Here is a 12,500-nt window from a genome sequence, read left to right as displayed (position 1 = left end):
AGACTTTTCGATTGAGCATGATTCAAAGAAAAATGCTCTTCATGTGACCATTTTAAAAGCATCAGACCTCAATCCATCAGTACCAGGAATTGCTGTGTGTGACCCTTACATCAAACTCCAGCTTCTGCCTGAGAAGAAATACAAGCGTAAAACCAGAATTCTCAGAAAGACATTGAACCCAGTCTACGATGAAACTTTCACCTTTTATGGAGTTGACTATAACCAGCTTGAAGATATTATCCTTCACTTTGTGGTTCTCAGCTTTGACAAGTTTTCAAGAGATGAAATTATTGGAGAAGTTATTTACCCACTATCTAATGTGGATTTGTCCCAGAAAGAGATCTCTTTATGCAAGGACATCACAGCGAGACATCTTAAGGTATTTCATAATCTCATTCTTCCCTTTTGTAGCTTCATTTGTTTTAGAGTAGATTTTGTTCTATTGGAGGATATAGAACTAGACATAAATGATGATTTTTTGCTTCTGCCAGTTTTGTTTTCATTGGCGACATATAGAATCCAAAGGATTCCAAATAGCAGTTAGAGATTGAATAAATTTATTGAATTTATTTGCTTATTAAGGTAATGTGTTGGAAATTCTGTCCTTAGTTTAATAAAATTGTTACATCACATTCAGTGAATCATTTTAATTATTCTAGATGCTACTGATTATTTCAAAATGTATTTACATTCCTGTTTCTGTACAAGCATAGGTGACATGTTTCTATAAATCTGGACATTTGCATGTATTATTGGAACAGGTGATATTCAGTTATACATCCTTCTTAATGCTAATATGTATTTATTAGAATTTAAGATTATGGCTTGTTTTAAAGATTCCATCTATAGCAGATCTTTAGGGTCATTACTAATTTTTTATAAATTTATTATTTAGCACTCAAGCTTTTTATATTTCCTTTGCTATGTTTTTTGATTATTGGTAACCTGAGTTGAAATTAACAAATACTAACTTTATTTAAAAGATGTGGACTTTTTTAATAACTAATATTTGAATTATATGTATTTGGCATGACGGTGCTTTATCATAGCAAATGTTCTTTGGTTCCTTTTATTCATTATATTATCTTTTTTCTGAAATTTGTTAATTTGCATGTTATGTCTTCTAAAAACATTTCAGAATGGTACAGCTTAATGCTGTAATCTATTATAGTTCAATTCAATAGATTTGATTTAATTGAAATATTGGCTTTTATTTGATTAAAATATTTTTTGTGTTAAGTAAAATTATATTTTTAGTTAATAATTAAATTTAAAGCTATGCAAATTTACTTCATTTAAGCTAATGCTGGTTTTATTTTCATTTGATTATTGCCTTATATTTGGTTCTGGACTGCTTTTTATGTATGTATGTATGTATGTATGTATGTATGTATGTATGTATGTATGTATGCATGTATGCATGCATGCATGCATGCATGCATGTATGTATGTATGTATGTATGTATGTATGTATGTATGTATGTATGTATGTATGCATGTATGGAAGGGTGGATAGATGGATGGATGGATAGATGTTCTCCTTTGAGATTTATTTAAGTTCTTAATGGAGTTCAAGCTGGTTGCTAACAAAGTGACAAGACTTTTTGGCTTAAGACAGTTCCTGAGGTTTGTTTGTATGTATGTATGTATGTATGTATGTATGTATGTATGTATGTATGTCAGCATGTATGTACAACTGTATGTATGACTATGTATATTTTATTTGAGATCTATTTAAGTTCTTCTTTGTAGAATTCAAACAAAGCCAAGACAGTTACAGAATTTGAGAATATGTAAATGAATTAGTGAGTGTATATATCTAGGTGTCTGTGATGATAAACTTGCACTCACAAAATGGGTTACATGTCTCTTTAGTACATAACTGCATGGTTACATCTTATGAATGTATTTTTGCGTATACATATATAATGTATGTATGAGCTTATCTACATATGAATGCATTCATCACTATATGTGGTTGTGCGAATGTATGTATAAATAAATGTATAAATGTATGAGTGTATCTATGGATATATGCATGTATGAATGTGTCTATGTGTGAATAAATATATGTGTGAATGTACATGACATGTGTATGAATGTATAGATGTGAATATGAACTTATGTATGTGCGAATACATATTTGTATTATATACCAGGGTAAATCATTATTATCATTATAGAAGCAACATAGAAGTCCTGATGTTTACTTTTATTTCACCTCTTTGCTGGTTAATTATAGTAATAATTTGATAATTATCATTATTGTTGTAATCACCAGCTTCATTATCACCATCGCTATCATCGTCACTATCTTCATCATTGTTATTAATAAACGCACTGGCAGTAATGGCACATGCTTCACTGTAATCTGTGGCTATTATATGAGTTAGAAGCAATATATTATTTACCTCCAGTAACATTACTGTTGTCATAGAGACAAGCATTGATGTCATCATCACCGTCAGCATTTGCACATATTATATAATCTTCTCAAGGGTAAATCGAAGTTTCTTATCACATGACTTACTATCAAATAAAGATGTCTGTCTGGCTTTCACTCCTCGAACAAATATTTCTTGTTTTTAAAAATACATTTTAATCCCCTAAATATTAAAATTAGCTTAATTTTCTACTTTCTGTTTGAGATAACAATAATTTGTCTTTTTATATCTTAGAAAACACAAACAATCTATTTTTATCTAATAATATACATCTACATATGCATATAGTTTTTATGCATGGACATACATACATACATACATTCATACATACATACATACATTCATTCATACATACATACATTCATTCATACATACATACATACATACATACATACATACATATATACATACATATGTACATACATACACAGACATAGACACATATACATATACACATACACAGTTATGCTTTCACACACACACAAGCTTGCATATGCCCACCTACTCATGTGTATATATATATATATAATTTATATATATATATATATTGGAGTAGGTGGGCAAACAAAGAAAGTGACACTCAGCCAATACGACAGCTTCCACACAGTGGTGACAGTTTCCTACCAACATCCTATTTGTTCATGTGGATTTAAGAACAAAGAAAATAATTGATGTCCCTTTCCAGACCAGTAACATCACATGATCTGAGTTGACCAGTAGAGGCCTAACATCTAGAAGCCATCTTGAATTTGCCTCAAAACCTCTTACACTATCTCTAGATACCAGGCAAGATAGGTTCGTTTTACGGGCCTATAAAACTTTGAGTCCCATGGAGCTGAGTCAAACTATTAGTAAATTATATATATATAAATATATATATATATATATATATGACTTAATCTACTATTATTTTTAAATAAATCACTTGTATCAATCTGCATGAAAATAATATAAATTCTGTTCATATAATTGGCTTTTACCATCTTTGAGCCATTGGTTATTAATAATCTAAGCATCTTTTCTTTATTTGTTTATATATGTTTTGGCTTTTATTACCAGCTTTATTAATTTGCATTGCTAAGTCTTTCTTTGTATGCGTTTATTTTCTTTCTTACATATTCTTGTAATATTTGAGTTGTTTAAAAATTTAAACAATCCACTGTAAAACCAGTTGTTTCCATGGAAAATACAATTAAATGTGGATAAAAATTTGTTACATATTTTAAAAGGGAATGGGAAGGAAGAATCTCTTGAAAAAAAGATATGGAAAACAATGGAAAAAATGAAAATAAGGAAGGAAATATGGGGAATAGTTTTATTTATTCCAGTTGTTTCCATGGAAAATACAATTAAATGTGGATAAAAATTTGTTACATATTTTAAAAGGGAATGGGAAGGAAGAATCTCTTGAAAAAAAGATATGGAAAACAATGGAAAAAAATGAAAATAAGGAAGGAAATATGGGGAATAGTTTTATTTAGAGATAACTGAGGTGACCCTTGGAATTAATCATGAAACTGAATAATTGCTTGATTGTTTAAATTGAAGTGTAGACATTAAAATCAAACATATGTTATACATTCAAAACAAAATCAAAAGTAAACCAAAAATCTGTCTCTCTTTCTCTCTCTCCATATTTATATATATGTATGTTTGTCTGTGTGTAAATATGTATACATGCGCACACAGATTCAAACACGTATACATGTGTAAATACATATATATATACATTTCTTTAATGTATATGTGTGAGTGTATGTTACTCTCTCTTTAGCTTGGCATCACATCATAGTTGTAAATGAATGTTACCATCATGCAAGGGGTATTCTTCCTTTCTAATCTTCTGTGAAAACATGTTTGATCATGGAGAAGTATTTTATCTTCCTTGAAAAGAGGTAAGAGTCGGTAACAGACAGGTTATCCATTTATAGGAAATCCACTACAACAAATTCCATACAGCCCATGTAAGCATGGAAAAGTGGATGTTAAAACAATGACAACGGCAATGATGTTGATACTTATATATAGGTACATGGTCTGTACAGCTTTCACAAGCCACTTGTCTACTCTGAGGAGGCTAGGGATAGATGAGTGGCTGATGAAAGCTGTACAAGCCATGTACAGGGGTGCTGTCAATAAGGTGAGGGTTAATCATGAGTACAGCGAAGAATTTGGTGTACAGGTAGGTGTTCATGAAGGCTCAGTCCCCTACTTCTCATCATTGTCCTCCAGAGGAATTCAAAACTGGCGGCCCTTGGAAACTACCATATGCTGACAATCTTGGCCTCATAGCAGATTCTATTTCAGAAAAAAAATTCCAGGTGTGGGAGCAAAACTTGAAATCTAAGGGCTTTAAGGTTAACTTGACAAAGATTAAGGTCTTAGTAAGCAAGAAAACAGACAGGACCCTACCCACTTCAGGAAAGTAGTCATGCTTGATATGTAGGAAAAGTGTAGGCAGGAATTCTAAAAGGTGTAACCAGTGTAAGCTATGGACACACAAGAATTGTAGTAGAATAATAAGAAGGTAATCAGAGAAAGTAGCGTTTGTATGTGGAAGATGCCATAAAAACTACAAATACTCAGGAAATAGATTTTCTCAAATGTCCCAGAGTCTCTTTAGAGGTAGTGGATAATTTCTGCTACCTAGGGAACCTTATTAACTGAGGGGTAAGATGTATGGAAAGTATAATCACTAGAATCAGAATAAGATGGAGAAAATTCACAGAGCCTTTACCTGTTGGTAACCAATAATTTCTCTCTCCAATGGAAAGGAAGACTGTATGATACACGCATATGAACAGCAATTCTACATGGTAGTGAGATGTGGGTCCTGAATACAGAGGACATGCAAAGGTTAGAGAGGAATGGGGCTAGTCTGCTCTGTTGTATGTGTAATGTAAGTGTAGACATGTGGCAGAATGTTAGTGTATTGAGAGAGGAGTTAGGCATAAGAGGAATTAGCTGCAGTGTGCAAGAGAGAAAACTTTGCTGGTTTGGTCATGTGATGCAAAGTATCTTCTGCTCCGTCTGGCACCTGTGCGGGTGGCACGTAAAAAGCACCCACTACACTTACGGAGTGGTTGGCGTTAGGAAGGGTATCCAGCCGTAGAAACACTGCCAGATCAGACTGGGCCTGATGCAGCCTTCTGGCTTCACAGACCCCAGTTGAACCGTCCAACCCATGCTAGCATGGAAAGCGGATGCTAAATGATGATGATGATGACATACATGATATGAATGTGTGTGAGTTTGTGTGTGTGTGTTCATATGTATGTATATACATACATACATACATGCATACATACATACATGCATACATACATAAATACATACATACATACATACATACATACATACATACATACATACATACATACACTCATATGTATAAAGAAGGTTGAATGATATCATCTACTTCATCACTTCATAATACAGTAAACATTTTATTGTAACAAAACTAGTGTCACAATAAAATACCCCTAGTGCACTCTGTAAAGGGATTGGTACCAAGAAAGGCATCTAGCCATAGAAATCAAACCAACATTGAAACATTCGATATGTGATTCTCCAACCTCCTTAGGAAAAGAGTAGTAACTCCGAGTAAGGATTTTCTCAGTCCATTACGACCCTATACAACTCCTGTCAGCAGACATAAAATAATGATGATGGAGATAAAAGTTACATAAATAATATATTCCATGAGATGAAAGCAAGTGTTCCATGTGGCCCTCTTCTATACAATTTACTATTAATTTATTGTGGCTTTATAAATTCATTTGTACCTTCAATTAATTCATTCCCTTCCTTAATTATTTGTTTTGATATTCTGGTTTATGTGATCTTTACATCAACAACTTAATGTAAATGTTTAGAGATTGCTTATGGTAAGAATTTCTCAGTCCAGTGAGATTGATAATATTCTTATATATCCCAATAGATTTTTTGTAGCCTTCCCATTAGTTCTTTGAAGACAGGAATTCTATTGTCATCCAACGATGGTCATCATATTGAATGGCTTTTGTGAACACATTTTGTTTTATATTTTTCTGAAATGTTTAATCAAATGTATTATGGCTCTTAAACTGAAAGCAATTATAATGAAAGCCATCATTATGCTTGTAAACCTGCATCATTTCTGTGGCTCTGTGACTATCACAATAATAAATTGGACACCCACCTTTGTATTCAAATTCCTGCTAAACTTATACATATAATAATAATAAAGTAGTGAGATTCATAATGATTGCAGTACAGGCTGTTGGTTAGCCTCAGGCATAGACATGGCTTCTATAGAAAGCACAAAATTGGTAATATTCAATCAAACCAAAGTCAAAATATACTCCTATGATATTCATATATCAGTGTTTTGTGGGGAACTGATCTTTCCAGGGGTTGATTAATACCATGAGTAAACTTTGTAAGCAAAATATGAGTGTATGTATTGTGCGTATATATATGTACATGTCCCCAAAAAAATCTGTCAGGAGCCAAACAAGGCAAGAAGCCACACACACACACACACACACACACACACACACACACACACACACACACACACACACACACACACACACACACACACATATACATCATAGAGAAAGAGAGAGAGAGATGAAGAATAGGGATTCAAAAACTCAAATAGGGCTCACATTAAGTTCCTCATCAAGGGCATGGCTACCAAAATGGACCATGGTCAAGGTTAGATGTTAAGATCATTAACAACATTCTGAAAATCCAAGAGTTACAACGATCGAAAGTATGTATATAAAGTGGTCAGATAAAAGAAGTGACATGAGAGAATAGATGCTTATGCCATTAATTTACAGCTTTGGTTATGAAACAGCTATAAGCAAATGAAATAAACATCCATTCTCTCTCTTCACTTCACTTATCTGATCAATTTCTATAAATATATACATTCATACATACATTTTAAAATTCAGGATAAAAGCAATATATGATTTTATCAGGTAGTTAGCATGTAGTAAACCGGTTAAGGTAAAAGTAATAAATTTATAAATATTCAGGGCAAGCAAGTACACTGGCTTTGCCACATCCTATTCGTCTTCTTAAAGCATGTGGCAAAGCCAGTGTACTTACTCGCTTGCTCTGAATATTAATTTATATATATATATATATATATATAATATATATATATATATATATATTGTTATATTTCGGAATATATATTGTTATATTTCAATACACGACTTCACATAAAAAATCTTGCACAACAAATATTTAAACGTATATATATATATATATATATATACATACACACACATACATATATGATAAGAGTATTGTAATTCAGAAGTAGAATAGTAATTGAAAAGGAAATAAGGAAAGCTTCTAACGATGCAGAGATGAAAGATGAAAAGCTTTTGTATATTTCGGGTGCAAAGGCCCATCTTCAGAGAGTGTGCCTTTGTACCCAAAATACATATATAAGTTTTACAACTTTCATTTCTGTAACACACACACACACACATGCACACAGTCACACACACAAACACACATACATTCACGCACACACATACAGTCATACTTTGTTTACAAAGCTAATTTATGGTATTAATTAACCCTTGGAAAGATCATAGCCACCCTCATTTCAATGCTGACATATGAATAAATATCATAGGAGTATATTTTGACTTTGTTTTAGAAATAAGCTACAAGTAAAATACTGATGAAATAAACAACTCAACAAGAGAATCCTTTAAACAACACAATGTTCTAACTCAGGGGTTCCCAACCCACTGGGTAGGGGGGGGAGGGTCGTGAAGCCTTGGCAGGGGTGTCGCATAGCCTTGCTAGAAATGGCTTGGGTTAAGATTGATTAATTAAAATATAAATCAAGCTATTGATAGTAGGAGGCTGCATGGGTTTCTAGCTTTTGGGTAAGGGGTCGTAAGTGCAAAAAACATTGATCAAAATTATTGCTTTGTGGGACATGAGTTGCTATATTATCTTTTCAGTGTCTATTGATTTGAAGCTCACATATTCTAGTATTGTAACAGAAGGATACTACATGTTTAGAAGGTTTCCATTAGCTTCTGGCATGTGATACTTTATTTTACAAAGGCTTGACTGTAGACACTGGTTTTTCACTATTTCTGTTGTGCATGTAGTTTCAATTTGTTTCATATCAGAGATATGTACATTCTTGCAAAGAGTGAGGATATAATATTTCACTATTAGTATTATTGCTTGCCAGATTCTTTTCACTGTTTAATATTGGATGTTTACTGTTTTTAGCCTGATTGTCTGCTCAATGTTTTACTGTTATCTGCTTAACATATGATTGCTTTCTGGATTGTTTTTGTTTATTAATTAATTTAGGAGAATGCATTTCTTTTCAAAATCTCTTCAGTATTTTCATGTATTGTTTTAAGTAATGACTTTACTTGGTATGTTCATGCTAAAAATAATCTCTGTAACTTGAATGCATACCTTCTAAGGTTTCTTTAATTTAAACATAATTGTTTGAAGGAAGAGTCCCATGTTTTACAAGTTAACTTGTCATCAACAGCACAGTGTCTATTTTAAGTTGCTTCGGGGGGGGGGGGTAGCTTCACTTAGGCTTATCATGAGATACACCAGATATAAGTTGTGGTAACTACATCGAAATCTGTCAGGAGCCAAACAAGGCAAGAAGCCACTTAGTGTAAAGGACTATGGAGAAGGAAAAATTAAGACAAAAAGAAGGAATTTACTTTAGACTTGAAAGAGTTCAGGTCATAAGAAGGGGGGGAAACAGTGAAATGGAAGAGAGTTCCAAAGTCTGGCAATTCAAGGGAAAAAGCTTCAACTGTAGCTAGCTGATTACTTGTAGAATACATACGTAGGGTGTCCTGGGTGTATTTATCATGCTCTAACACTTGAGAGACTGAATGCCATGTAAGACTGCAAACTTTCTCTACTCTGTATCAGTTTCAATTCATAGTCGTTGCTTTCCAAATATATATTTTATTTTTTCCCAAAAACATGATATGTATATGTATTAACATATATGTATATATATATATATATATATATATATATATATATATATTTAAGCATTATTGACTGCACATACACAGTGTATGTGTTTTGCTTGTTCACTGCTTGTAGTTCAGCATGGTGAACTCAAAGTGCTTTGAGTTCACCATCAAAGTGCTGGGTGTTAAAATACTTGAAAGTAACAGACAGGAGAGGCAACTTGCCCCTAATCCCACTCAGGACAAGAAGTGAGTTGTTTCTCTTGTCTGAATTACCAGTTAATGACTACATACAAATAGCATGAGTCTGTTCACCCTCAGTTCGATTCAAGTATGTAATGTTGATAAGCCACAAAACCAGCAAAATATTGGTATCCATCATGCCTTAATAGGATTAGGAGTGAATTGTGTTGCTTGTCTATGACTTTCATGTGTCTTAACTCAGCACTGTGAAGGAGTCATCTCTCCCAAAATAAACTGCAGCTAACCAATGAACAAGGAAGACACATACAATGAGTATGTGAGGTCAATAATGTTTACAACACTAGCTCTGCTTCTAATTCATAATAATAATATATAAACATGTTTTTATCGACATCATCATCGTCACCCTCATTTTTACATCCAACTTTCTATGCTTGTATGACATGATGTGTGTGTGTGTGTGTGTGCATGTGTGTGCGTGTGTGTCTGTGTGTGTGTGTGTGTGTGTGTGTGCATGTGTGTGTGTGTCTGTGTGTGTGTGCGGAGAAAGAGAGAGAGAGAGGCATATATGGCATCCAGGTTATGAAATTCATTTCATATAATCATGTGGTTCTGGGTTTGGTCCTACTGTTCAGTACGTAGGGCAACTGTTGTCTACTGGAGCCCCAGGCTGATTAATACCACGTGAAGGAATTTCATAGGCAGAAACTCCAGAAAGCCTGCCATGTGTGTGTGTGTGATTATATGAGATGAATTTCATAACCTGGGTGTCATATCTGCCTTTATACACACACAGGCAAACACACACACAAACACACACTCACATGTACACACACATACATGCACTCACACACATATGCACATGTGGAAGTGTGCACAAATGTTTGTATTCCACCCATGTCACCAGTTGAACAAATTAGTGCTGATGCTGATATTCTTTGTTGACCTTATGACTGGTCACTCAATGCTTTCAAAGGCTTGTGGAATACAAAGATCTTTACTTGAAAAACAGACGAATGTTGGCAATAGGAAGAGCATCCAACTGTAAACGTCTATCAAAAGTAACTTTCAGTCTGAATCTATACTAACATGGAAAAATGGACATTAAAAAAAAAGGACCAAGTGAGTGAAATATTTATGTGTATGCATATGCATGTGTATGCGTGAATGTGTGTATGATTTTTGTATATGTGTGTGTATGGGCATGCATATGCATGCATATAAATGCAAACACACACTCACGCATACATGCATACACAGATTAAAGTAACTAGTGATAGGAAGAGCATTCATCCATAGAAAACATGCTAAAAGCATGTGTAACATACAAATGAGAAATAATCCTCAACCCATCTAAGAGGGTAATAACTCTAAGAACTGACTCAGCCCATAACAACTTGTCCAACTCATGCTAGTATGAGAAAGGAAACGTATAGTGATGATGGTGGTGGTGGTGGTGAAGAAAAAGAGGATACAATGACAATAAGGCTAATGACGATAGCAATGATGATAACGATATCAATTACTAGAGCAAATAATTTGGTGGGTCAGTTTCCATCTGAAATTTGAACAGATAGATTCAGATATTTAATTTCCAATTAAAACCTCCACACATTCACCTTATGTAAAGCATATTTGTCACAACTTCCCATTTGCCTCTCTTCTAACATTATGGCTTCATGTTTTATTGAGGAATCCTTATAGCTATAGCAACAAGCAATTCATAATGTTACTGTTTAATTACAAGACAATTAGTACCAGCAACTAATCAATATTTTTTACCTTCAAAAATTCATTCCTTCAAACCAAAATTTCGATAAATTTTGGGCTGACAATTTTTATGAATATTTGTTTCAGTTTCGTACCCAAGGCCGAGGAGAACTCCTTGTTTCGCTTTCTTACCAACCAGCAGCCAACAGACTCACAGTTGTTGTACTTAAAGCAAGAAATCTCCCCAAAATGGATGTTACTGGCCTCTCTGGTATGTTCTTATTGATTGCATTCCTCTTTTTATTTTTGATATTTGCCTTATTTAAATTTTGCTTTATTTTTGCCTCTTATTTTTTTCTTTTTATTAAAAAGTGAAGCCTTTTGAATATTGCAGTTTTAGAAATTCTTCACTTGTTTAGAGTAAATGAAATGTATAAATTTGTGTGTGTGTGTGTGTGTGTGTGTGTGTGTGTGTGAGCATGTGCATTCATGTATATTGTACACACACACAAATACACAAAATCACAATAAAGCAAAATCATCCAATGATAGAATATGATGAACATTATACTAAACCTTGCTATTCAGGTATTATGTTGCTCTAGTTAATGTTGCTTAATCTTTTTGTTGCTATATTTCTGCTGAAATACACTGCCTTTGCGCCTGTTAATTTTGAACATTTTGATGGAAAGTTTTCACATAGATTATTTTAAAACAGTGAGTTTGTATCATAATGTCAAGGGCAGTTTTAGGTGAGTTGGAATCAGAAATGTATCTGATGGAATGAAGTTAATGATTACTGTTTCAAATTATGACAAACCTGTCTTCTTAGATTGAGGAGTTCTCAAGCTAAAGATGATAACTGAGTTTGCAAAAAGGCATTTGGTTGCAACATGTAGAGTAGTTCAAATGATTATATATATATATATATATATATATATATATATATATATATATATATATATATATATATATACATATATCAATATATATATATTGATAACACAAGTGACTTGAGGTTGACTACAACTGTTTCAAGCATGTTACACAGGTTTGCTGTTCTTGACTTCTACCTAGGTGTCCTTATAATTAAAATACCTCGATTCTATTGGATCCTGAAAATAATTATATATATATATACATGCAGGTTTATGTAAAG

General features: G+C 33.2%; 1 protein-coding gene across 1 annotated transcript in view; it reads left to right on the top strand.

Annotated features, from left to right (window-relative positions):
- Positions 1-12,500, top strand: part of LOC115232323 (synaptotagmin-11) — a 125,904-nt gene that overhangs the window by 112,175 nt on the left and 1,229 nt on the right. The window contains exons 3-4 of the mRNA XM_029802146.2: positions 1-379; positions 11,489-11,612. The exon at positions 1-379 is cut by the window's left edge and continues 191 nt beyond it. Coding sequence (XP_029658006.1) covers positions 1-379; positions 11,489-11,612 — 503 coding nt within the window. The remainder of the gene's footprint in view (positions 380-11,488; positions 11,613-12,500) is intronic.

The sequence above is a fragment of the Octopus sinensis genome, linkage group LG2 (assembly GCF_006345805.1).
Source record: "Octopus sinensis linkage group LG2, ASM634580v1, whole genome shotgun sequence".
Taxonomy (NCBI): Eukaryota; Metazoa; Mollusca; class Cephalopoda; order Octopoda; family Octopodidae; genus Octopus; species Octopus sinensis.
This window is presented reverse-complemented; position numbering and strand designations above follow the sequence as displayed.